This window comes from Amblyraja radiata, chromosome 12 (assembly GCF_010909765.2).
Source record: "Amblyraja radiata isolate CabotCenter1 chromosome 12, sAmbRad1.1.pri, whole genome shotgun sequence".
Taxonomy (NCBI): domain Eukaryota; kingdom Metazoa; phylum Chordata; class Chondrichthyes; order Rajiformes; family Rajidae; genus Amblyraja; species Amblyraja radiata.
Window position 1 is genome coordinate 34,118,615 of NC_045967.1, and position 27,272 is coordinate 34,145,886.

The 27,272-nt window shown below is 43.5% G+C and overlaps 1 protein-coding gene across 1 annotated transcript in view; it reads left to right on the forward strand.

Moving 5' to 3' along the window:
• Positions 1–20,966, forward strand: part of mpp1 (membrane palmitoylated protein 1) — a 63,554-nt gene extending 42,588 nt beyond the window's left edge. Inside the window, exons 6-12 of the mRNA XM_033030464.1 lie at positions 2,124–2,317; positions 7,692–7,801; positions 11,803–11,883; positions 12,215–12,295; positions 16,593–16,798; positions 18,736–18,819; positions 20,357–20,966. Coding sequence (XP_032886355.1) covers positions 2,124–2,317; positions 7,692–7,801; positions 11,803–11,883; positions 12,215–12,295; positions 16,593–16,798; positions 18,736–18,819; positions 20,357–20,533 — 933 coding nt within the window. The 3' untranslated portion in view covers positions 20,534–20,966. The remainder of the gene's footprint in view (positions 1–2,123; positions 2,318–7,691; positions 7,802–11,802; positions 11,884–12,214; positions 12,296–16,592; positions 16,799–18,735; positions 18,820–20,356) is intronic.
• Positions 20,967–27,272: the final 6,306 nt, after the last annotated feature.

The following is a 27,272-nucleotide window of genomic DNA, read 5'->3' on the forward strand; positions in this document are numbered from 1 at the left end:
CAGTGTTCCTTGATCTCACCGCAGCCTATGACACTATGTGGCACAAAGGCCTCCACCTAAAACTCACCAAAGCACTCCCTGCCTGGGCATCAGAAACCATCAAATCTCTGCTCTCCAACCGCAGGTTCAGAGTTCACCTTGGACAGAACAAGAGTGCATGGAGAATGCAGAAGAATGGGCTCCCGCAAGGGTCAGTTTTAGCCCCAACCTTGTTCAACCTTTACACAAATGACCTACCCACCACCAAATCCCGCAAATTCATCTATGCAGATGACATCTGTTTGGCCTTCCAAGCACCAGATTTTGGTACATTGGAACAGGTGCTCAATGAAGACCTTGCTAAACTGGACGAGTACTGCAAAACCTGGCGCCTAAAACCAAGCCCAGCAAAAACGGTCTCCAGTGTGTTCCACCTCCATAATGCAGAAGCCACAAGAGAACCAAACATCTATCTGAGCAGGACCAAACTGAAGTATGCCCCCACTCCAACCTACCTCGGAGTGACCCTTGACAGGACCCTATCCTTCAAGGAACATCTTAAAAGAATAGCAGCTAAGGTGAAGTCCAGAAACAATCTCCTCAGTAAGCTTGCTGGCTCAAAGTGGGGGGCAGCAGCCCCCACACTGCGCATTTCAGCACTAGCCCTTGCATTTTCTTCAGCCGAATATTGTGCCCCTGTTTGGTCCAGGTCATCCCACACACACCATGTGGATACCCAATTGAACTCAACAATGAGGATCATCACAGGAACAATCCGCTCAACACCACTCCCCTGGCTCCCTGTCCTATCCAACATAGCCCCTCCACACATCCGGCGAGTAGTCCTCACTCAAAGGATGCTCCAAAAGACCAAAAACTCCCCTCATCTGCCAATTCACATGGACATCTTCAACCCACCCACTGCTCGACTTCCATCTAGACGACCAATTTGGAAGAACCCACCACCAGCTGATTTCACCATCCAATCAGCTTGGAAAAGGGAATGGGAGTCCAAGGACGTCCCAAATAAACATCTGGTGTCAGACCCCACCCTACCGGTCCCTGGCACCAATCTCCCAAGGAAGCAGTGGACGACGCTGAATAGATTCAGGACTGGACATGGCCCCTGCTTGGCCAGCCTTCACAAATGGGGCAGCAGTCCAACCCCATGGTGTGCTTGTGGAGAGCAGCAAACAATGCAACACATCATTGAAGCATGCCCTCAACAAAGACTCAAAGGAGGACTTGTCACCCTTCATACAGCAGATCAAGAGGCAACTGCTTGGCTAAAGGACTTTGCATTCGCTAAATAAATAAATGGTAAAATTTGGGCTTGAGTGAATGGCATTCAGTGGAAGGTTATTGTACCTGAAGTGAGTTTTGCCTTTCTTGGTCTCCACATGCTGGCCAGAGAGTTAATCAATACCAATACTTTTATTTAATTTGGTAATAGAAATTCAATAAGAAATATTAATATAATTAATGTTATAATGATGTTATAACATTAATGACGCTTGTGATGAAGTACATTCCTTGTATATTTTGTTACTAACTGGTACTTAACCCCAATGGCTTTTCTTCATGTGTTTGCCAAGATTCATCACTTAACAAATGGGATTATTATGTCATGTAATAGGAGCAGAATTAGGCCATTCAGCCCATCAAGTCTACTCCACCATTCAATCATGGCTGATCAATCTCTCCCTCCTAACCCCATCCTTCTGTCTTCTCCCCATAACCCGTGACACCTGTACTAATCAAAAATCTATCTATCTCTGCTTTAAAAATATCTATTGACTTTGCCTCCACAGCCTTATGGTGGAGCTCCCTATAATACACTCATCTAACATGAAGCACGTTCTAACAGAACACACCAGTCTATAATCCAAGGAATGCTGAACTTATTTGTACTACCTCTCCTGTTGGGGTCAACTAAATCTGCACGGACTGAACCTACTCTTTACTGATCTGTGGGGTTCAGCAGCACAGACAAATACTTCAAGTCATGGAGCTATTTGGATAATACTGAGGATCTTGATTTACATCATTGTAAAAAATAGAGAATATGACCAGCATCAGCACTGTTTTAAGGTACATGGAAGATTCATTGAGAATACAGAATAATTATTTTATCTTTTTTTCAGATGTACATGCGAGCTCAGTTTGATTATGACCCAAAGAAGGACGATCTGATCCCCTGCAAGGAAGCTGGATTAAGTTTTGAGACTGGTGACATTATCAAGATAATCAGTAAGGATGATCCCAACTGGTGGCAAGGCACACTGGAAAATACAGGCAAAACCACTGGACTGATTCCCTCTCCCGAGCTGCAGGAATGGTACACTTTGTTCCTACAAAGCTATATAAGAAAAGGAACGTAGATGGAAAAATATGGTGGTAGACCTGGAAAAAATATCCATAAAGGGGCAGTACCTTCTCTATAGGAAGGAACTTTAGTTACTAGTTACAGCGTGTCAGGCAGCATCAGTGGAGAAAAAGAATAGGTGACGTTTTGGGTCGAGACCCTTCTTCAGACATTGACCCTTCTGAAGAAGGGTCTCGACCCCCAAAATGTCACCTATTTCTTTTTCTTCAGCATTACTCCAGCATTTTGTGTCTATATTCAGTATCTTCTGTACTTCTTTGCCACTGCCTTCGCTACCCTGCCTGTCCTTTGCCTTCTCATCTTTTGTTATATCTCCCACATTCCTATTTTGTACCATCATTGAAATCATTACAGCACAGAAGCCCAAGAGTCTTTGTCAGTTCCCTGCATGTGGGTCTATTGTGCTTGCCTCACTCTTTCTCCATGCCCCTGTAAATTAATGTCATAGTGCCTTTTTCTAAGACCTAACTAAATCTGCTTCCAACATCCCAAAAGGCACAGATGCAAATCACCTCTACTCTGCATTAAAAATATCTCTGATCTCATTCTCTATGTTTTACTCTGGACTTTAAATTTGTGCCTTGAATGTCTTTCCTATACTTACCACAACTAAAGTCATCATGAGCTTGTACATCTCCAACATTCATCCAAACCTTCTCTGCTCCAAGACTAAGCAGTGTCTGAACTTATTTCTGATAACCATCATCCTGGAGCTTTTCTTCATCCACCTTTATATCTTCCCCACAGGGTGATAGCCAGGATTGGGCACAATACCCCAGTGGTGTGCTAATCACTCCTTTATCAAACATTCAATGCAATTCCCTGACACCATTTATGAAATCCTGCACCCTGAAACCTCTGTCAATCAGCTACTCAACATATACGGTTCTTTTAAAGGTTTAAGCACACCTGCAGCCAGGTCTCTCTGTTTTTGTGCAATTTTTAGAGTTTTGCCCTTAAGCTTATGTTGTCTCTCCTCATTCTTTCTGCCAAATTGTATTAGTATCTCATATTCTCCTTCATTGTCACTTCAGACTCCTTGTTTTCACTTCTCTCCCTTGCTCCTCTCCCGTTGAATTGGCTACAACATGTGAATGGGTTTCTTATCATTTTATTGTCTATGCTGAACCAGTCGATAAGTTAACCATAAATTAAGCATTGGAAAGTTGGGACTCCTTGAGGGAGAAATTCACCCTCATTGGCTAAGTGTCTAGTGCATTTTATACTGCTTCTGAAGTCAATAGAATTCAATTTTGAAAGTGCAATGTGCTTTGGCTAATGTGTGGTGTACTTGATTCATGTGTCTGATGATGAGGATCAAACTCATTGATAGGCTTCCATTAATAGTTAAAAGAGCTGACAAAATGCTGATATTTATCTTACAGGACTTAGATATAAAGTAAAGCCAGTTGTGTGATATATCTCTGGCAGAAGATTTTAGGCTCAGAAGTACAGTAGAAACATACCAGATTGAAATAAGGGGGTGAATGCAGAATGTATGTATTTAGCTTGTACATGCTCATGTTGATTATGTCAAGGCCAATCACTTAAAAAGGTGCTACCAAGCATGGTGGTGGCAAAAGTTAGAATTACCAGACAAACAGTCCAGCAATGAAATTCAAATCTTATCATGGGAGCTGTGGAATTAAAATACTGAATAACCTAAGCAGCAATGAGTGCAAAACCACTGGATTATTGCAATGGTAACTGATGCCCTTCAAGGGTAATTATCTTATCTGGTCTGGCCTCTGTGTGACTACAGACCCATGGCATGTAGTTGACTCTGTGCTCCTCCATGTTGAACTGGAAGTCACAAACGCATAGAGTATACTCTTGATGGGGGGCATTAATGCCCATCACCAAGAGTGGCTTTGTAGCATCACCAGAGACCGAGCTGCCCGAATCCTGAAGGACACAGCTAACATGCTGAGTGAGTGTGCGCAGGTGAGCCTACATGAAGGATGTACCGTATTTCCCGGCAATGAAGCCGCACCTGCGTCTAAAACGCACACCCCCATTTTAATGCGCAAAATTTTGAAAAATAAAAAACAGACATTGCCGTGGTGGCGGTCATTTTCTTGCGCCGTGGTGGTGGTCATTTCCATTTGCGGCCATTCCAGTGCAAAACACAGATAATGTATACACTGGTGTGGTAATAAAAAATATAGCGTTCGGAATAAAATAACATTTAATTGTTCACGGAACAAAGATTACAGAGATTACAAAGACGAAAAGCATTCTAATCTTCAAATCCGAAAAATTCACTATTGTCATCCGAATCTTCAAAGCATAATACCGGTAATTCGTCATGGTCATCACTGCTGTTCGAAGCATCACTATCATCAAAGAGACAGTCGTCTTAAACAACTTAACAGAATTTACACATCTCCTTCCCTAGACCAGGTGTTTGAAGTGTTTGAAATGGCGAAAATCCCTGCGCGAATGCATGTCCATCCTTATTGGATTACCGTTTCCTATAGGCCAGGGGGTGTCAAACTTGCGGACCGCATCCAATCCGCGAAGGAGTTCGATCTGGCCAGCGGGGTGATTTCCCTGATGCCAGAGCGGGCATGAAGTCGCCTTTTGCCCGCGACCTAAAATGAGGTAAAATTAGTTTGACACACCTGCTATAGGCCTATGAACAGCCTAGACTTCGGCCTCCAAGACGCAGCTAATTTTTCGGGCCTTATGTTAGGGTAAAAAATAGCGTCTTCATTGCCGGGAAATACGGTACCTACGTCTCCCTATCTTCACCAGTCGATGCATCTATCTATGATAACGTTGGTAGCAGTGACTATTGCTTGGTACATGTGGAGCCAAGATCACATCAAGGACATTCTCTATCATGTATTGTGGCACCATTATTGCTTAATAGAGTAAACTCAGATGTGGACCAAAAGCAGGCAGGTGGGACTAGTGGACATGGGACATGTTGGCTGGTGTAGGCAAGTTGGGCCGAAGTGCCAGTTTCCACACTTTAAGACTATGACTATTATATCTGGCAGCTCCAAACTGACATCCATGAGACAATCAGCAACAGCAGCTGAAATCATGGCCTAGCATATGCTGCAACCATTATAATCAAGCCTGAGGATTAATTCCGATTCAGTCAGGAATGCAGAGGGACATGATGGGAGCAGCATATAAAAATAGAAGAAAGGGACCGTGAGTAATTCAGTGGGTCAGGCAACATCTCTGGAGATTATGGAGAGGTGACGTTTCACGTTAGGATGAAACGGCATCTACCAATGTTCTACGGGGATGCTGCCTGACTCACTAAGTTACTCCAGTATTATGCCCTTTTGTGTAAACCAGAATCTGCAGTTCCTTGTTTCTACATAAAGATAGGATGTCAACCTGGTAAAGCTGCTGGCCAGGGCCAGGACGAAAAGTTTGTTAAACAGCAGAAAAAAGTGCAATAGACAATGCATCTTACAACCAACTGATCAGGTCAAATCTCTGTTGTCTACCACAACTAGCTGTGAATGGTGGGGATGAATTAAACTAGCATGAGGAAAAGGCTCCTTGCCCTCCACAACGGCACAGCTGGGCATGGGAGTTCTAAATGTAAACACAAAGCATTTGATGCAATGCTTAAATCGGAAGTAACTATCTCCCAATTAGTCAATAGCAAAGTGGCTAAAGGCATGAAGGACAGTGCTTTCAAGTAGCGCTTACTGACAATAAACTACTCACAGATTCCTGTGTTCAGTTTTGCCAGGATCGTTGGGCTCCTGGTGAAATTTAAACCATGGATTAACAAGATCAACAAGAAGTGGAGTGAGAATGACTGTCCCTGATTACAACATAGCATTTGAGTGAGTGTGAGATCGAGGAGCCCTATGAAACTGAGGTCAATTGCAATCAAGGGTTAAGACCCCGATGATTGGTGCCATACCTTAAACAAAAGATGGTGATTGTGAATGTTGGGCAACTCTTGGATGTTATTGCAGCATTTTGCAAGGTAGTACCTTAGGTCCAACCATCCTCTGGTGTTTCATCAGTGACTTTCCTTCCATTGTAAGCTTACAAGGGTGGAAATTCGCACATTTCCTCCCAGTTACAACTCCTAAACAAAGTTACACGATATTACACGATATGCAGATGCCTCTAATAAAAAATTATTTTAAAAAAGATATTCAGGCATGGGTTGTTAAGTGGCATGTAACTAACATTCATGTAATGAAAGTGCCAAGCAATGACTTTCTCCAACAGTACAGAGTCTAACCCCACACCTTGACATTCCATGCCACTATCATGGCTATAAAAGCACCACAGAGAGTATCTTGCAATAAATGACTCATACTGCACCCCAAAACCTCCCCACCAGCTACATGGCACAAAGTGATGTAAAACTCTATCTGCCTGGACCATGTGGTCTAAACAATTCTTAAGGAGTTCAGCACTAACTATCTATGTCTAAATCCTTCAACAGAAGTGCCACAGTAATTCAACAAATGTGACACTACCTCCTTAGGGACGAGCAACAAAAGCTGGCCTTGCTAGTGACACACAGAGATTGGAAACAAATTAAAGTAAAAATAAATCAACAAAATTCAATGTGTCAATCCAGAGATGCTTTCCTGGTGTGGGAATTGAAAACTAGCGGCAAGATCTAAAAATTATGGAGTTAGTCTTGTCAGGATTGAAAGAGAGGAACAATTCACTCAGAAAAAACGCGGGGATCCAAAATGTTTTCCCTAGCCAGTTGTAGGTGCTGAATCAATTCACACTTTTCCAGAATGCTTTTAACTTCTGTAAAATTAGGTAATGATATCATGTGACTTCATCAATTACAAATGAATGGAGTTGGGTACAGATCGGAGAGGAAATTAAAGCGCTCTATTAATTTACAACCAAGATATCAAGAGAATAAGAATTGTCAGTGTCACGTATAAATTTAATTGCATTCATGAATATTCCTTTTGTTCAGTCACTCTAAGCTCTTACATTGCATATAAGAACCAGACAAATATTTGCCCAGAGTGAAATCAAAGTCAAAAACCAGCTCCCTGCTCCTATCCTTTCAGCTCACACAAGAACCACATTGTGGGAAATTAATAAGAAATGGCCCATAATTTTCTGTTCATTAAAAATAATTGGAGTAATGTTTGAAAGAGCACATTATTGACTCATGATTGTTTTAACTGCAACTCTTGCAGCATATTATTCATGAAACTAAGCAAAGTGACACCAGGGTAGCACATTGATATCATCATAAGAAAGGCCACAGGGCAATCTCTCAGACGTGTACCCATCTTACAGCAGATTCTATTATAACAAATAAAAGCTTAATGTTATTCTTTGCTAATCTGTGTTGTTACAGGCGTGTGGCTAATAGGAATACAGCAAATCAGGATGTGACATCAGGATGTAGTGTATTTGGGAAGAAGAAAAAGCAGTGCAAAGACAAGTATCTGGCCAAGCACAGCGCAAGTATGACTTCTGCCATTTTTTACGTGGCATTGCTCATTAATGTTTGGGATACATGAGGGCTACCAGATGCTTGCTTACCCTTCTGGTCAGAAGATGGGGATATTAATTGCAAAAAATGTAAACTTATCCTGACAATCTCATTTTACTGTGAGGTCTGGAGCCACATGGTCAGTTCCACATCCTAAGGGAAATGATACTGATGAAAAAGATTAAATTTTACACATTTAGCATTATTGTCAAGGCAGGCCATTGTCTGAGGCTCTGCCAGATCACATTTGAGACGTTCCAATTAACTCTGAATTCAGCTATTCCAAATCATCCCCATCACATACGCTGTTTGTTTTAACTACTGAGGAACTGCACATTCCTTTTTACTTTTTAGGTAATTATTCTAATGTTCCTTGGGAAGACCTTCCCTTTTCCATTAACTCAAGCTCATTCAAGACTCCTGATTCAGCAATCTCTCAATTTTAAAACCCTTCAAGGTCTTGACTATCTTTGTAAACCTCCAAGATATATATGCTCTCTGATCCTGGCCTCCTCTGCATCCCCATTATTAAATCAGCCTTCAGCTGCCTCAACTCCAACAATTTTATGTTTCTAAACTTCAACTTTCTACCTCGCTCTTAAAATGTATTTCTTGATGATTTCGGTTACCCGCTCTAATATCTTTCAGTCATATTTTATATGAAATGTTACATCTTGGTAAATCAAAGACACAATATAGTTGTTAAAGGAAAGCTGTGTACTGTGATATCAGAGCTGCCAACTCTCACTCATTGAGTGTGAATCACGCATTTCGCCCAATTCTTACACTGATCACAGAATTTCTCTCGCTCTGTCGTGAGAAATTCTGCGATCAACGAGAATATCAAAACTCATATCAACTGCATGGGCAGCGGGTGTTGGAGAGCCGGGGCGGAGGGAGGGATGGAAGCAGAAGCAGGGGCTGGCGAGTCACTCCGGCCATGGAGCAGCAAGAGTCCCGGGCCGTCAGAGATGTTGCGCTGCTGCTGTGAGAGTCTCTGCACCGAATTCACCCAGGTGACCGGCATGGACCAGGCTGCGGCTCGGTGCATCCTGGAGGACAACCAGTGGCTGCTGGAAGTAGGTTCCAAGCACTGGGTAGAAGCGGTGGAAGATAGTGGCCTTCAAACGGGGGTGGTTGGAGAAAGCATCCTGCTTGCCTGCTAGATTTTCACTTACTGTAACTGCAGGAAATATGTTCCCGATGTTGGGTAAGTTCAGAACCAGAGGTCACAGTTAAAGAATAAGGGGCAGGCCAGTTAGGACTGAGATGAGGACAAACTTTCTTCACCCTGAGAGTTGTGAATCTGTGGAATTCTCTGCCACAGAAGGCAGTGCAGGCCAATTCATTGGATGTTTTCAAGTGAGATTTACATTTAGCTCTTGAGGCTAGCGAAATCAAGGGATATGGGGAAAAAACAGGAAAGAGGTACTGATTTTAGGTGAACAGCCATGATCATATTGAATGGCAGTGCTGGCTTGAAGGGCCGAATGGCCTATTCCTGCACCTATTTTCTATATTTCTATGCTTGAGTATTTGGCAATAAAACTCGACCACTTGATTTTGAAGCATTCCCAGCGACACTACCTGCTTTTGGTCCATATCCCTCCAAACCTGTCCTATCCATGTATCAGTCTAACTGTTTCTTAAGTGTTGGGATAGTCCCTGCCTCAACTACCTCCTCTGGCAGCTTGTTCCATTCACCCACCACACTTTGTGTGGAAAGTTACCCCTTAAAAATACTTCAAACAAAAAACATTGAAATCATACTTCTACAATGCACTAAAACATGATTTTAATACATCAAATTTCAACCCCCACCCTCCACTCGGCTGCTTCACTTGCTCACCGGGTACCCGCAAGGCCAGTGGTCGCTCAGCCCCTCCCACTTTCAAAGATGCTCCGCGGCTCCTGGTTCAGATGGAGAGCACTGCCAGATGTGAGCGGGAAACTGAGGCCAGTTGTCCGTGATGTCTGGATCCCAATGCTCAGCACTTTGTGTTTCAGAGTTGGCTAATGTTATTGATTTGTAATTAGCCTGATTCGTAATTAGTTGACACAACCTTAATTTATTAATCCGGAATATCCAGGGGGATGGGATAAGTGTAATATTAAAATGACATGCAAGGTGTCAGGCTGTCTGTCACAACATACAGCCCCAATAACCCATTATTTCCTTCAGTTAAATATTGGGAAGGTAGCACTATTGTCATTTGCCACTCAACTATTATGTTTGTTTACCTCACTGACTATTTCTAACCCCCACCTCCCCCCCCAAATTCCTTTGACAGGTTGAATAGAAATGTCCACAATCTTGTTGTTTTATTAATTGAACAGATAGATTAACATCCTCAAGGAATGTAATCAGATGGAAACTGATTCAGATGCAATGTTTTAGAGCTTGTTCAAAGAAGGGGCTTATTTTAAAGGAGTGATAGAGATACTTGCAGGGGAATGTGTGAGGAGGTTATTATTTGTCTTTAGTTTTAGCTTGAACCAGGACATCTGAAGATTCAAACATTAATATAGTAATTGTGCTGATACTGATTCCAACCAACCACGTGATGAATTATTTTTCTGATGCCATTTAAACTTCACTTGGATTTCAATCACTTCAATGAAAAAGTAATTGGGAATGGGGAGCATTGGAACAAAAATTTGCCCTCGGTACATATTAACTGTAATATAATAATGTATGCATGTTGGTAGATGCAATCAAAACAATTGTTTTATCATTGTTGTGTTATGAATACCACAGAAAATATTATGTACTCTCAAGATCACATTAAATAGAATATTATTGCTTAAATATATAGTTATTGTACTTTGCATTTGGGAAAAGTCCCAGCTGAGAGGAAGACAGCAAAATACTGAAAATATGGGGGTGAAAATGACTTCAGGACAGTTTGTTAGGAAAATTAAGGAAATGGTAACAGAATACTTATACAGCCGAGTGAGTATAATTTTATGGATGAGAAATTATGTTCAACCAATTGATGACTTCTTTGACAAAGTAACTAGCATGTTAGATAACAAGGAAGCCAAAGGATGTAGCAAATTTTGCTATACAAAATTTGGTCCGTGAAGTGCCCCATAAAGGATTACTGCAGTAGATAAGCACCTGTGGACTTGAATGTAATAGGTTAAGTCCAGGGGGCCAGATATGGGGCCTTTTGTGTGGGCCAGATATATTGTCAGTGCAGAGGGGCTAGGAGCAAGGCCAAGTGTGCATCCAGAGTCAAGGTCTGGAATAGTACTAGGTGTGCAGTCAGAGCTGGGAAAATGGGAGTGTTCAGCACTGGGAACCTAAGCAGCTATGATCAGGGTAGAATAGGGGGCTAAGTGTAAGGCTGGACTCAGGGTCAGGAATGAGAGAAGGTATGCAACTGGAGTCAGGGTCAGGAGTAGTACCAGGTGTGCAGTGAGACCCAGGTTGGTCAACATGGGCCAAGTGCTTGAGTATAATCAGATTTCCATACATGAATACACTAAGATCGTTGATGTGCTGCACCTGTTGATCAGAGCCTGGCTCTACTGTGGAATGTAATTAGGAAAGTAATTTAGCCTAACCTTATTCATAGCTAATCCAATTTAAAGCATAAATATTGCATTCAAGTGTAAGTTAAAAGACACGCTACAATATGCACCAGATTGCACAATTTCAAGCTGGAAATGCAAAAGCTCCGTACCAATAGGAGGTGGGACACCCCCTCCCACCCCGCTCCCTCAGGCTTCGTCTCTCACAATTTCTCACTCCCGACTCTCACCCAATGTTGGCCGCCCTGGTGATATATTGTTGCCATACAGACGGAGAAATGTCCTGCTGTGTCCACAACGATTGTGTTATTAAATACTTTGAACTGCTGTCACTACCTTCCAGTGCTTTAGCAGTTGTTACTGTATGCATCAAAGTGGCAGCAGTCCACTTTATTTTCGTTTAAACTTATAGCTTTTGGCTGTTGTTTCTCCATAGTTTTTGATCGCCTGGATCTGGTCTCATATGAGGAAGTGGTGCAACTCCCTGCATTCAACAGAAAGACTCTGGTGCTTCTTGGTGAGCATTGCTGATTAACTGCAACCGACTGTTTATAATCACATCCCACTGTTTCACGTCTGTTTTGTTAGATTATCAAACTCTTTTCAAATATTAAATGTAGCTTTATCTGATTGGAAATTTAGATTAGCATAGCAGAATCCTTCCATTTAGTGGATGGATGGAAGACATGTGCATTCCCTATACTGTGTGCATTTCACCCAGCATGTACCATGAATAGGTGCTAGGAAACAGAATCTCAGCCTCAACACTAAATAGAACACCCAGCAATGAAATATCATGTTTACTAATGCTCACAAGTGTACTGAAATTCTTTCCTATTCATTTGCAGGGGCCAATGGTGTCGGGCGAAGTCACATCAAAAATGCTCTGATTACTAAACACTCTGACAAGTTTGCATATCCAATTCCACGTAAGTGCCAGCAGAGGACTGCAGAAAAAACAATCATTGTATCATTGTTGTTGGAGTAAATATAACTTCCTGCCATTGTCTTGAGAAATAATATTATTTTTGTCAGTGTGGGTTCCTCTTCCTAAATGATTTACTTCTTACTTCTTAAGCCCTTTGCTCCTCTAGGGAGCATAGGCCATTGACAAATGTCCTCCACCTCACTCGGTTGTTGGCAGTTCTTTCGAGATCACCCCAGTTGAGCCCACTCTCAGACATTTCTGTCTGGACACCTCTTCTCCAGCTGTTCCTGGAGCGGCCTCTTTTCATTTTTCCTTGGAGGTTCCATTTCAGGGCTTGCTGGGTGATGTTTGTGGCAGGTTTCCCGAGGGTGTGTCCAATCCAACTACATTTTCTCCTTCGAATTTGCAAGTCAATGGGCTCCTGGCTTGTTCTTTTCCACAGGTCCACATTGCTTACTTTGTCTCTCCACCAGATGTTAAGTATTCTCCTAAGGCAGGTGTTAATGAATGTTTGCAGCCTGTTTGTAGTGTTTGTTGTTTTCCATGTCTCTGATCCATACAGCATCACCTGTTTCACATTTGAGTTAATGATGCGTATTTTGGTGTTGATTGAGCTCCAGATCTTCCCGAGCATGTTAAACACCTTATTGATTCTCCTTTTTGTCTGTCTCTGCCCTTCCGGTGATGTCCACAACACTGCCTGGGTATGTGAATGTTTCTATCACCTCTAGAGCAGTGCTGTGCATAAGGATAGGGTTGCTGGTTTTAGAGTGAATCCTCATCACCTGTGTCTTTGCTGTATTGGGTGCAAGACCAAGTTTTGTTGCAGCTTGTGAGTCTGTCCATCTTCTTCTGCATTTGTATCTGTGTGTGTGAAAGGAGAGCTATGTCATCTGCAAAGTCAAGATCATCTCGCTGCTCCCACATTGTCCACTGAATTCCATTTCTTTTCCCATCAGTTGTTTCCATCATGATCCAGTCAATTGCCAGAAGGAACAGGAATGATGACAATAGACATCCCTGCTTGATGCCCGTCCTGACACTAAAGCTCTGAGAGAGCTGGCCTGCATGCATAACTTTGCATGAGGTTCCATCATACGAGTTCTTGATTAAGTTTATGATCTTGGTGGGAATTCCATAGTGGTCCATTAAGTGCCATAGTGTTGTCCTGTCTAAGCTGTCAAACACTTTCTCAAAGTCGATGTACAGGGACGTGTTCCATTCAATAGACTGCTCAATGATGATGCGTAATGTTACTAAGTGGTCTGTGCATGAGCGATCCTTCCTGAATCCTGCTTGCTGGTCCCGTAGCCTCTTGTCTACAGCTTCCTCAGCAAGTTTGAGGATAGACAATAGAGGCAGGAGCATAGGTACAGGAGCAGGCCATTTGGCCCTTCGAGCCAGCATCGCCATTCAATGTGATCATGGCTGATCATCCCCAATCAGTACCCCATTCCTGCCTTCTCCCCATATCCCCTGACTCCGCTATTTTTAAGAGCCCTATCTAGCTCTCTCTTGAGAGCATCCAGAGAACCTGCCTCCACCGCCCTCTGAGGTAGAGAATTCCAGACTCACCACTCTCTGTGAGAAAAAGTGTTTCCTCGTTCCATCGAGAGGATGACCCGGTTGAGAATTTTACTGGGTACAGAAAGTAGGATGATCCCTCGGTAGTTGTCACATTTTCTTAGGTCACCTTTATTTGGCAGTATCACGATGTTCCCCTCTGCCCATTCTGTGGGTGGCTATTCCTCTTCCCAAATTCTCCCAAAAAAGCCATGTCTGTTGAGTCTATATCTACTTTCAGGTGGAATATTGTCACGGCCAGCAGCCTTGCCAGTTTTCTGTTGCTTGATTGCAGGCTTTATTTCTGATTTTGTTGGTCCATCACACTTAATTTGTAGTGGCATCCTGGCTTTGGTAATGTTTGTCTGTACAGCTGGTGGTGGCCTGTTTAGGACTTCTTCAAAACGTTCTACCCATCTATCGAGCTGCGCTTCCTGGGTTGAAAGCAGTTGCCTGTTCTTGTCTGTAATTGGTTTATTACTTCCCAAATGATCATTTCCATTCAAATATATTTTATCTCTGCACTGATTTCTTTGCAATACATTTCAATTCTGGAAGGAGATTCAAAGGATATATTTTAATTGACGATAGCTTAACCCAGGGGCCTCCAAACTTTTCAGCATGAGGGCCACATTATATATTTGGCACATTTTAGAGGGCCATAGGAAAAAATAAAAGAGAGAGAGTGAGCAGAGGTAGAGAGAGCGCAGAGGTAGAGAGAGAGGGGGCAGAGAGAGAGAGAGGGCAGGGTGAGAGGGGGCAGAGAGAGAGGGAGAGTGGGCATAGAAGAGAGGCAGAGTGGGGGAGAGGAGAGGAGAGGGGGAGAGAGGGAGAGAGGGGAGAGGGGGAGGGGGAGAGGCAGAGGCAGAGAGAGACAGGCAGCGGCAGAGAGAGGCAGGGGGAGAGAGAGAGGCAGAGAGGAGAGAGGCAGAGAGGAATGATCGCACTTTATAACACGGCGCCGGGCCATTCTGACCGCCGCCGCCGAACAACACCCTCTCCCCCCATTGCACCCTTCTTCACGGCGGCCCTGTGATGTCTCGGCTTGTACAATTCGAGGGAGCTACCCGGTAACAACACTAAGAACAGCTCCAGACCGCCGTGCTCCCCGACTCTAATCGACTCGACGCCTTATGGACACATGCTCCATCCTGCGCTGAGCTTGCTGCGGGCCAGATAAAATCTTGTGGCGGGCCAGGTGTGGCCCGCGGGCCAGAATTTGGAGATCCCTGGCTTAACCCAAAAATATTTGTACTTAAAGGCCTTGGTTATAGCAATTCAATCTGGGGCACTCTTTTTAGAGATTGTTTTAAGATGTCAGCTGAGAGGTTGTGCCTTGACTTGGTCCCCAAAGAATGGTTTTCTTAAGGGCCTGTCCCACTTACGCAACCTCGTGGTCGCTTGAGGCATACGGGCACTGTAAGGCCAGTCCCACTCAGAAGCGCGGAGTTGTGCGGGGCTGGTCCCGACATCGCGCGGGGCTACGAAATTCTTGCAGTGGCTGAAATCTTCGCGCGCCAACGGCCTGTCGCATGCAGTGGCATTGCGGTCGTACGCAGCGTCTTGACTGCGTACGCCTAGCGCGTGGCGTTGCGCGATGACTCCACCGCCCGGCGTGGCGTTGCGCGATGACGTCACCGCCCGGCGTGGCGTTGCGCGATGACGTCACCGCCCGGCGTGGCGTTGTGTGATGAAGTCACCGCCCGACGCCCAAATTCAGCCGGTCTGCCTCCTGCCCAGCTGATTGGTAAGCATGACGCAAATGACTTCACGCGCGAACTTAGCGCGTTCTTAGCGCAAACTTCGCGTGAACTCCGCTTCCGTTTGGTCGCGCCAAACTCACGCAATCGCATGCAAGTGGGACAGGCCCTTAAGTCTCAGGCTCTTCGCCAGGAGAAATCAACCAGGTCTTGCACTGAGAACATCAACAGTGCTCCACAAAGCAACTGTAGGATCTGCAGTGTGCCCAAGCAGAAAATGTTGATAGTTGCTCTTAAATCTACTTCACCAAGGACACCTAATGCAAAATTAATTAAAGTGTGACGAATCATGTATACACCTTTTGTGTATAAAATCATGAGAGGAATAGAGTGGGTAGATGCTCACAGTCTCTTGCCAGAGTAGGTGAGTCAAGGACCAGAGGACATAGGTTTAAGGTGAAGGGGAAAAGATTCAATAGGAATCTGAGGGTGGTGCGTGTATGGAACAAGCTGCCAGAGGAGGTAGTTGAGGCTGGGACCATCCCACCATTTAAGAAAGTTAGACAAGTACATGGATAGGACAGATTTGGAGGGGTATGGACCAAATGTGGGCAGGTGGGACTAGTGTCGCTGGGACATGTTGGCCAGTGGGCATTGGGCTGAAGGGCCTGCTTCCACACTATATCACTATGCCTCTATCACAAAGATTATAAAAGCTGTTTTTATGTGTCATTTTGTGTTATCGTTAAGCTTTTCAATGTCATCCATGTGAGTGTTTACTGAGGAATCAAATCATCTTCAATTTTAGGGAACTTTCAATTCAAATTCCTTTGCAGGCATAAAGGGCTCCAAAGGAAAAATGCAAAATTGTTGGCAAGTTTCCCATATTCCATTACAATATTTTGCTCTGCGCTAATACGTAGAATTATAATCTGATTCGCAGAAACAACAGAAAATCTTGCTTTTCCACTTCATAATCTGCTCCCGTCTCCCCACCTCACAAATATGAACCTTTTACTTATTTTCCGTTACTAGACACTTCAAGGTCACCAAAGAACAATGAAGAAGATGGAAAGAGCTACTACTTTATTTCCAATGATGACATGGTGAAGAACATTACCTCAAATGAATTCCTGGAATATGGAAGCTTCCAAGGGGCCATGTTTGGAACAAAGCTGGAGACGATCCGTAAGATCAACGAAGGACAGGGGAAAATTGCTGTGGTGGACATTGAGCCCCAGGTATGTCCCAAAATTGAACTAACAACTATTAAGATTAGATTAGAGATACAACGTGGAAACAGGCCCTTCGGCCCACTGAGTCCGTACCGACCAGTGATCCCCGCATATTAACACACACTAGGGACAATATACATTTTAGGCCAAGCCAATTAACCTACAAACCTACACTTCTTTGGAGTGTGTGAGGAAACCGAAGATCTCGGAGAAAACCCACGCGGTCATGGGGAAAACGTAAACTCCGTACAGACAGCACCCAGAGTCAGGATCGAACCCTGGTATCTTGCGTTGTAAGACAACAACTCTACTGCTGCACCACCGTGCTGCCCTATTCCAGAGGATTATATTCTAATGTTTTATTATAAAACATAAAGCCTCCCACTGAATACACAGTGTGGGACATGGTTTGTTGGACACCATAGATTAAACTTTTAGTGTATGGGAAAAGATGACTAGAGCATAATAGGGCCATCTCATTCCTTTGGCTACTCTCCCAACAGCTTTTGATCCTGTTGCACTTTCCTTCCTCGCAATCTACTATATGGCCAATTTTGCTGTCTGCAAATCTACTAACAATGTTAACTATATCTATCTATCTATATTTAAAACTCTGTGTGTGTCTGGTTGTGTGGGTTTCTGACTTGTGGCTGCCAGCCTTTGATTCGTTGCTATGCCAACACCCGACCCAGAAATGCCGAGTTTTTTTCCATTTCGGTAGAGATTTCACTTTTCATTCCAAGTAATCCACTCCTCATTAAATTTCGTCGTGTTTATGTACACATTTTTAATAAATTCCTTCTCCCCCCCCCCCCCACTCAAATATTTTGTCGCCTCTTGCTGGCCAGCAACCATAACGGCTGCTGGCTCCCGCATCTCGCCTCAAAGACGCCATTTAAAAACAGCCGCACTGCTGATTCCTGAGCCGCTTGAGTTGGAGGACCACGTCTCCCGTGGGGGCTACGGGTAGGGAACGGCTGCGTTTGGGGAGCAGACACAACGGGTCTGCACTTGGTCTAGTTGTCATCTAAATTGTTCAGATTTAACTAAGAGGCAACAGTGGACCGAGCACCATCCCCTGCAGCGTCTGAAGCCAGGGCTCTAAACAGCTGTGAAGTTGGTGCGAGCTGGGGATGGGTCAGCAAATCATTCCATTCATATTCAGTTTACATTTTATATTTATTCTATTTAAGTTTCAGGCACTCCATGGTGCTTTAGAGATACAGGAGGAGTGCCATCAGCGGGCCAGGGGTGTTTTGTCAATTTATTATCATGTGACCTCTGTTGGCCCAGAAAACTGGATAATCCAGAAAGGCTCTGGAACCAAGAGTGCTGGAAACCTGCAACATAAAATAAACTACTGCCTAAAATTATACCAGATTTTATAGTGATCTTGAGCAATAAGCTATGGCAGAAGACTGTATACATTATTTTGAATAGTAATTCTGGATCTTGTACTTCTACCAGTCACTAATCAAGCCCTCTTCAATATTTCTTCTCAAATAAATCAAATTAATACTCCCTTCGTGTTGCATTGAATCACCGGCCTAAATTTGATTCCCAAAGCTATAGATTAGGGCTTGAACCCATAATCTTCCGATTCCCAGGCAGGTTCAACACCTCTGCTACTTGAGGGTAGAAATTTGTTCATCACAAGTGGGAAGCATGCATTATAGTAGAAACCACATTAGAGCTGAATTTTGGAAGCCAAATATAACACTCAGCTACCTAACGTATTTAGCCTTGACTCAAGGCTGAATTTCAACCCTGTGATCTTCCTGTAAAATGATGTTTACACGATTTTGTTTTGTAATGCTGTAGGTTAAATGCTTTCTAAGCTTTGACATTCTAGGACAAAAATGTTATCTCCGCTCAAAACCAGGCATATTCAGCCATACAGCAATGTACTATCCTTACCCTGCATGTATTCCCTCTATTACCAGGCCCTGAAAGTTCTCAGAACGGCTGAGTTCGCACCATTGGTGGTTTTCATCGCTGCTCCCTCCGCAACTCTGCCAGGCACTCAGGTATAGAGTTTTTTTTTACTGAAGTTAAGTTGAAATCAAATTGTTTCAAGTTCAGAAAAAATGAGTACAAACACATCTGCGGAATGGAGAAAAATAATTTGGATTTACAAGACCTAAATCAGGAAATATGGAAAATAAAATAGTGATCATGGCAGTTTCTACAAATGAAAATACGTGTTGTATCCCCAGTTAAGAAATATCTTGCATTCACACTACCCTCAGTTACAATTAGTCTGTGCAGCTCTAACTGAGAAAAGGGGGGGAAACGCTGTTTGAGAATTAGAGGTTTGTATCAACTCACCCATGAGACGATCTGTAGAAAGGCCGCAGGATAGAATTTTTTTAATAGGCTTTTTTACTCCCCTCCATTGTGTATTGGAACTCAATAGTTAACTGCATCAATTAGATGAAACAGAGCAAGAAGGCTATTTTTAAATAACATTCTGGATTTTAAAATATAGTCATGAGAACAAAGGTTTCAAAATGTGATTAATCTTGGTGCTGTGATTAATAGTCATAACACCTAGAATTATTATCTCATTATAAAGCAATATTAAATAAATGGTAAGATAGGGGATAACTTGCATGCTTCATTCTATTGAAATGTTGACATTTTCAGTAATGGATTGGTATCGATGTCAATCATTATTAATATTCAAGGCGAACAGTTTAGGAAAGTCCCCAAAACCATTCTTCCATAATTTTAGCGTTTGTCTGGATCAGAGCCGCGATCGTACACCGTGCCTGAATTTTCATGTATTTTCATCTTTTGTGAGGAAATATGTTTTTAATATATCAAAAGAGCATACGTAACCGTAACAAAGTGAATTGATGCCAATAAATGGTGGAAAAGGTTCAAAGTGAAACAGCCACCTCAAGTAACACTGGTCATTGACAGAGGCAGGGAACTTGGGTTAATTGAGCAGTGTGAAGCAAAGAAGTAAAATCAAACCCAGGAAAGCAAGGGGCAAAAGCAGAGGAATGTTCATTCAGGGTATTAATTTCTATTGCTTGCATTTAAATCAGCTCAATTTAAATAACATGTTAAGAGGTACAAGGGGACCAATGGCTATATGGGCTGGAAAGTCATTTACAGTAACAGTGAGCAAAAGGGGGTGGGAAGAAGCAAGTCTGATGGAACACACCAGGTCAGCCAATAATTAAGCAGAAACAAAATATGGAGCCCAAACTCAGAAGAGGTGTGAAATCAGCTCTCAAATGCGATGTAAGCGTTATTCATTACAGGTAGAAATAATAATATGGATAATAAAAATAATCCCAATATACATTAACAAAACCCGTAGAGGCAATAACACTTAAACATTAAAATTGACCATCTTGCACATCTATCTATAGCTCCGAATTCCTGGCTGTGGCTTTTACAGGCAAGGCCAGCATTTAATGGATCCATCAACAGTAAAAGATACTCCCTTGGTTTAGAAAACTGGTGATAATTACTGCCACATCCAATTAAGTAACAGACAAGGGATTTTTTTTTTCTGGTCAAAGGCTAATCTAGGTTCTTTTTTCTCCCCAGGCTGAATCTCTCAAGAGGATCCAAAAGGAGTCTGAAATCCTACAGCAAACCTATGGACATTGGTTTGACCTGACACTGGTTAACAATGAACTAGAAGATACAGTGCAAAATCTGGTGGAGGCAATTGAAAGTGCATGCACTACAGCACAATGGGTACCCGTTTCATGGGTCTATTAGTGGACCTTTGGAGAGTGGGTACAGGAAATAAAATGTACTTTTTAGAATTCATTTAATCCCAAATCAGAGTGCAGTTTGGAGCGGTCATTTATACCGAAAAACACCTCCACTAGCTTTTTAAGAGTTCATCCAATTGATTCATCTTTCTCCAGAGCCATCAAATTTTATATACTTTAAAAAAAGTGACTGTTAACTAATGGGATATTTACAATCGTATTACTCAAAATGTCAGCTGTCTTGCCTAGTGCATAACTTGCGTTTGCTTTAAGTAGCTTTCCTACAGCTATTGTATGTGGCCCTTTAATGTACCTGGCCTGCTATTTAACTCCTCCCCATCATTGTAGTGAATGACTCTTTTAGACTATCTTCTATGTTTAATATTGCAGCATTTGCACAAAATAGAGAACAATAAAGCATCACTATTTCACCAGCAGCTTCAAGAATGGGACATACAGGTCATTAAGCTCAATACAGTGCCCTCCAAAGTGTTTGGGACAAAGACCCATCATTATTTTATTTGCTTCTGTACTCCACAATTTGAGATTTGCAGTAGAAAAAAATCACATGTGGTTAAAGTGCACATTGTCAGATTTTAATAAAGGCCATTTTTATACAATTTGGTTTCACCATGTAGAAATTACAGCTGTATTTATACATAGTACTCCTCTCCTTTCAGGGCACCATAATGTTTGGGACACATGGCTTCACAGGTGTCTGTAATTGCTCAGGTGTATTTAATTGCCTTCTTAATGCAGGTATAAGAGAGCTCTCAGCAGAGCGTCTTTCCTCCAGTCTTTCCATCACCTTTGGAAACTTTTATTGCTGTTTATCAACATGAGGACCAAAGTTGCGCCAATGAAAGTCAAAGAAGCCATTATAAGACTGAGTAGCAAGAATAAAATTGTTAGAGACATCAGCCAACCCTGAGGCTTACCAAAATCATCTGTGTGGAACATCATTAAGAAGAAAGGGAGCACTGGTTCACTTACTAATCACAAAGGGACTGACAGGCCAAGGAAGATCTCCACAACTGATGACTGAAGAATTCGTTCTATAATAAAGAAAAAACCCAAACAATTGTCCGACAGATCAGAAACATTCTTCAGGAGTCAGGTGTGGATTTGTCAATGACCACTGTCCACAGAAGACTTCATGAACAGAAATACAGAGGCTACACTGCAAGATGCAAACCATTGGTCAGCTGCAAAAATAGGATGGCCAGGTTACAATTTGCCAAGAAGTACTTAAAAGAGCAACCACAGTTCTGGAAAAAGGTCTTGTGGACAGATGAGATGAAGATTAACATATCAGAATGATGGGAGCAAAGTATGGAGGAGAGTAGGAACTGCCCAAGATCCAAAACACCACCTCATCTGTGAAACACATGTGGTGGGGGTGTTATGGCCTGGGCATGTATGGCTGCTGAAGGTACTGGCTCACTTATCTTCATTGATGAAACAACTGCTGATGGTAGTTGCATAATGAATTCTGGAGTGTATAGACACATCCTATCTGCTCAAGTTCAAACAAATGCCTCAAAACTCATTGGCTGGCGGTTCATTCCACAGCAAGACAATGATCCCAAACATAGCAGCAAAGGAGTTTTGCAAAGCTAAATAAATAGTCAAATCTTGAGTGGCTGTCAATCACCCGATCTGAACCCAATTGAGCATGCCTTTTATATGCTGAAAAGAAAACTGAAGGGGACTAGCCCCCAAAACAAGCATAAGTCTAAAGATGGCTGCAATACATGCCTGGCAGCGCATCAGAGAAGACAACTGGTGATGTCCATGAATCACAGACTTCAAGCAGTCATTGCATGCAAAGGATATGCAACAAAATACCAAACATGACTACTTTCATTTACATGACATGCTGCGTCCCAAACATTTGGTGCTCTGAAATGGGGGGGGGGGGGGGGGGGGGGGGGGGGGGACACTGCTGTAATTTCTACATGGTGAAATCAAAATGCATAAAAATGGCCTTTATTAAAATCTGACGATGTGCACTTTAACCACAAGTGATTTTTTTCTATTACAAATCTCAAATTGTGGAGTAGAGGCAAATAAATAAATGTTTGTCCCAAACATTATGGAGGGCACTATACATACCCTCGAAATGCAAAATGATCTTACAAGTCCACATTTGAACTGCAGTGGGGAATGGTGCAAGATATAGTCAGACATGTCATGTCTTTTCACCACAGTACTGCCAATGTACACACCCAAGGATAAAGTACATGTTCTAAATCCTCTAGTCAACTTGAAATTATGCAAAATATTAGGTGCTAAACATTAACTGCAAGGGTACACCATTTAAATGCTAAATTATGTAATTTTCTCATCCAAATGAAATGCTTATTGAATAAAGGCATTTACCTCTAAATTGCTGGAATAATTAGGTTTTTTGACTGACAACTGAAGCACAGCTCACATCACTGCAATATTTAAATACGTTCAGGATCACATAATTTTGGATTAATGTGTGAAACAGTCAATCAACGAGCAATCATCTTGATTAATCCAATCTTCTTGCAATTAGCCTAAAGCCTTCTACATAGAAACATAGAAAATAGGTGCAGGAGTAGGCCATTCGGCCCTTCGAGCCTGCACCGCCATTCAATATGATCATGGCTGATCATCCAACTCAGTATCCTGTACCTGCCTTCTCTCCATACCCCCTGATCCCTTTAGCCACAAGGGCCACATCTAACTCCCTCTTAAATATAGCCAATTAACTGGCCTCAACAACCTTCTGTGGCAGAGAATTCCACAGATTCACCACTCTGTGTAAAAAAAGCTTTTCTCATTTCGGTCCTAAAAGACTTCCCTCTTATCCTTAAACTGTGACCCCTTGTTCTGGACTTCCCCAACATTGGGAACAATCTTCCTGCATCTAGCCTGTTCTACCCTCTTTGTAAGTTTCTATAAGATCCCCCCTCAATCTTCTAAATTCTAGCGTGTACAAGCCGAGTCTATCCAGTCTTTCTTCAAATGAAAGTCCTGCCATCCCAGGAATCAGTCTGTTGAGCCTTCTCTGTACTCCCTCTAATGGCAAGAATGTCCTTCCTCAGATTAGGAGACCAAAACTGTACGCAATACTCCAGGTGTGGTCCCACCAAGACCCTGTACAACTGCAGTAGAACCTCCCTGCTCTTATACTCAAATCCTTTTGCTATGAATGCTAACATACCATTCGCTTTCTTCACTGCCTGCTGCACCTGCATGCCTACTTTCAATGACTGGTGTACCATGGCACCCAGGTCTCGTTGCATCTCCCCTTTTCCTAATCGGCCACCATTCAGATAATAGTCTACTTTCCTGTTTTTGCCACCAAAGTGGATAACTTCACATTTATCCACATTATACTGCATCTGCCATACATTTGCCCACTCACCCAACCTATCCAAGTCACCTAGCATCCTCCTCACAGCTAACACTGCCCTCCACCTTTGTGTCATCCGCAAACCTGGAGATGTTGCATTCAATTCCCTCATCCAGATCATTAATATATATTGTAAATAGCTGGGGTCCCAGCACTGAGCCTTGCGGTACCCCACTAGTCACTGCCTGCCATTCTAAAAAGGACCCGTTTACTCCTACTCTTTGCTTCCTGTCTGCCAGCCAGTTCTCTATCCACATCAATACTGAACCCCCAATACCATGTGCTTTAAGTTTGTATACTAATCTCTTATGTGCGACCTTGTCGAAAGCCTTCTGAAAGTCCAGATATAACACATCCACTGGTTCTCCCTTATCCACTCTTACTAGTTACATCCTCGAAAAATTCTATAAGATTCGTCAGACGTGATTTACCTTTCATAAATCCATGCTGACTTTGTCCAATGAATTCACCACTTTCATGGCTTGGCAATGTGGATAAATGTGAGGTTATCCACCGGAGGCAATAACGGGAAGAGACGACGTTACATAAAATACATTGCATATAAAAACACCATAAAATACATATAAAAGCTTAGTATATCTATATTTTTTATAAAACTCTGATCTTGGATGTTTATGTACTTGTTTGCTCCCTTGTGTGTTTGATTCTCTTTTTCTGAGATTCACATCTCCTCGAAAACCCGACGCGTTAACGGCGAATTTTTACATATTCCGGTAGAGATTTACCTCATGATCTCAGAAATCGCCTCATCTGAAAATTTGATTCATTATTTCCCGAGTTATTTCTTCAAATTCTTCACCAATCTGATATATTTTTTGAAGTTAACAAGCTGAAGCGAGCTGATGACGTCACGATGGCTCGGCTCCACGCGGCCAGCTGCGCAGAGTTGTCAACGCGCAGCCTGCTGGCCAGTTTTCTATGATCTGCGAGCTATGATGGGCGCAACTAGCACTCGGCTGGCCGCAGCGCCCCGCCCTCGCCCCCCGGGCTCTGGATTGAAGCCGCTGAACACGCAGCAATTTGGTTGGGCTTCCGAGGTCCCGAGAGCTGCCGAGGCCCGCTGAGTTTAAGTCTGCCCACTCCCTCTCTCTTCCCCCCCCCCCCCCCCCCCCCCCACTCCTCTCCCCCTTACCCCCCACTCCTCTCCCCCTACCCCTCCCTCCACCTCCCCTTACTCTAAATCTGGCAGGTTTTAGCTAAATCTAAAATGGGAATGTTTCCTGAAATCTATCCCATTTATAACCCTGGAATCTATACACCTCATTCACATCCCTTCTTTAACCTCGTCTTCCCCAGGGAAAACAGGCCTAGCTACTCCAGTGTTTCCACACAGAAATATTTTACCCCAAATAGCCCAGCAATCCTCCACTGCATCATCTCTTGCTGTGTCATTTTATTTTAGTATGGTGACCAAATCTCAACATAGGCCTGACCAATGCCGTATAATTTTGGAGCAAAACATTCCTGCTCTGGTACTCAATGCCCTGAAGAATGGAAGTCAGTATTCTATATGCCTCCTCAACAACCTGCGCTGACATCTTTACTTATCTTCGGACGAGACACTAATTCAATGGATCCGCAAGCTTTTTCAGATTCAATGACATGCTAACATTTATCTTTCACAGAGCAGATGCAAATTCAGCATGAGAAATATTGCTCAGAATATTTTTTGCAATTACATCAGGTTTCTAGAAGTTGCAGTATTTGCTTTGGGTATTTTGCATGTTGACATCATGCAAATCTCTCCAAAACACGCACTTCAGTTCACCTTTGTACACAAGGCAGTTGATTTTTTTCAGAATTGCAAGCTGCAATTCCCGCAACGTTATTTTATTGACTGCCGCATACGTTTAGAACGGAAAAAATGCAAGTACAGGTGCACAACCTTTTATCCGAAATTCCAAATAACGAAAAGCTCCGAATAGCGGATATTTTTTCGGTCCTTGAAGAAAGGTCCTTGAAGACGTTCACCGAGGGCGGCCCGCAGAGGTGACAGCGGAACCTCCGGTCGGTCCTCGAAGAAAGGGGAACTAAATCCCCATTCATAAAAGAGGTGAGGGTATATTGCGCGGGAGGGTTAATAATTGACAATCTGCTGCTGCCTGCCCGCTGAGTTTAAAAGTTCCCACGGTAGACTCACGATACACAGTGTATCGTGAGTCTTGCGTGGGAACTTTTTAACAGCGGGCAGGCAGCAGCAGATTGTTGCTCCCTTCAGTTTCACCCCACCTACACCCCTCTGCTTCCCGGCCATGTGTGTGACCCCTTCCCTCCCCTCTCCAGCTCCCCGCCCATTGCACCGGCGCGGGGGCTTTGCACTGTCTTCACGTCGGCGATGCCAGCAGGTCAGTGCCAGTCACCGGAGACGTCAGGGCCAACGGGACACCGACCCCCAGGCCCACTGCAAGCACGGAGATCCCAGAGACCCACAGCCAGCAGCAGCCCAGCCCCGTTCCAACTCCAGAGGAAAATGGCAAACTGGCCGGAGACGTCAGGACCACCAGAAGCCGCTCCCCGATGGGCCGCGACGGCGACAAGTGGCAGTTCGCCCACAGCCCGAGCTGCGCCCCCTCATCGGGACACCGACCCCCCAGCAAGCACGGAGATCCCAGATCAGCAACTCCAGCCCAGCCCCGCTCCAACTCCAGAGGAAGACGCAGAAGCTGATGGTGTGCAAGGTACGTCTTGTTCTTGGGGTGGCGCAGCTCGGGCTGTGGGCGAACTGCCACTTGTCGCCGTAGCGGCCCATCGGGGAGCGGATTCCTCTGGAGTTGGAGGGGGAGGGGGGTATTGTGCTGTTTGATCGCCCCCTGCTATCCCAGGGACAGGGAGACACAGCGGGTTTTGAGAATGGTGGGCAATCACTTCCAAAGTTCTGCCCACAGTCAGTACACCTCTCCTACACTTGTCTCCCGCACTAAGATCATCTCGCAGAGAATGATCCCAGCCTAACCCTCCCTATTCTCTCCTATTCTGCAAGAAAAAACTACATTGAAGACTCAAACTCGCGATCGAGTAACTGCCGGGATCGAGGCGCAAACTCGCGACCTTGCGGATATGAGCCGAGCACTCTACCACTGAGCCAGCTATTAAAATCTACGCTAAAAATCTTCCATTCCGAAAGCCGAAAAATTCCGAATTACGAAAAGTGTCTGGTCCCAAGGCTTTCGGATAAAACGTTGTGCACCTGTAGTTCAAACCATCCCATTATATTAATGAAATAAGAATAAGTTAATTTCCGTATCTTCTTATAGCATGGTAATTTCAGCCCATCAAGTTATGACAGATCTCAAAGAATACAATTCCCCACCAAATTTCCTTACAAGCCTATTCG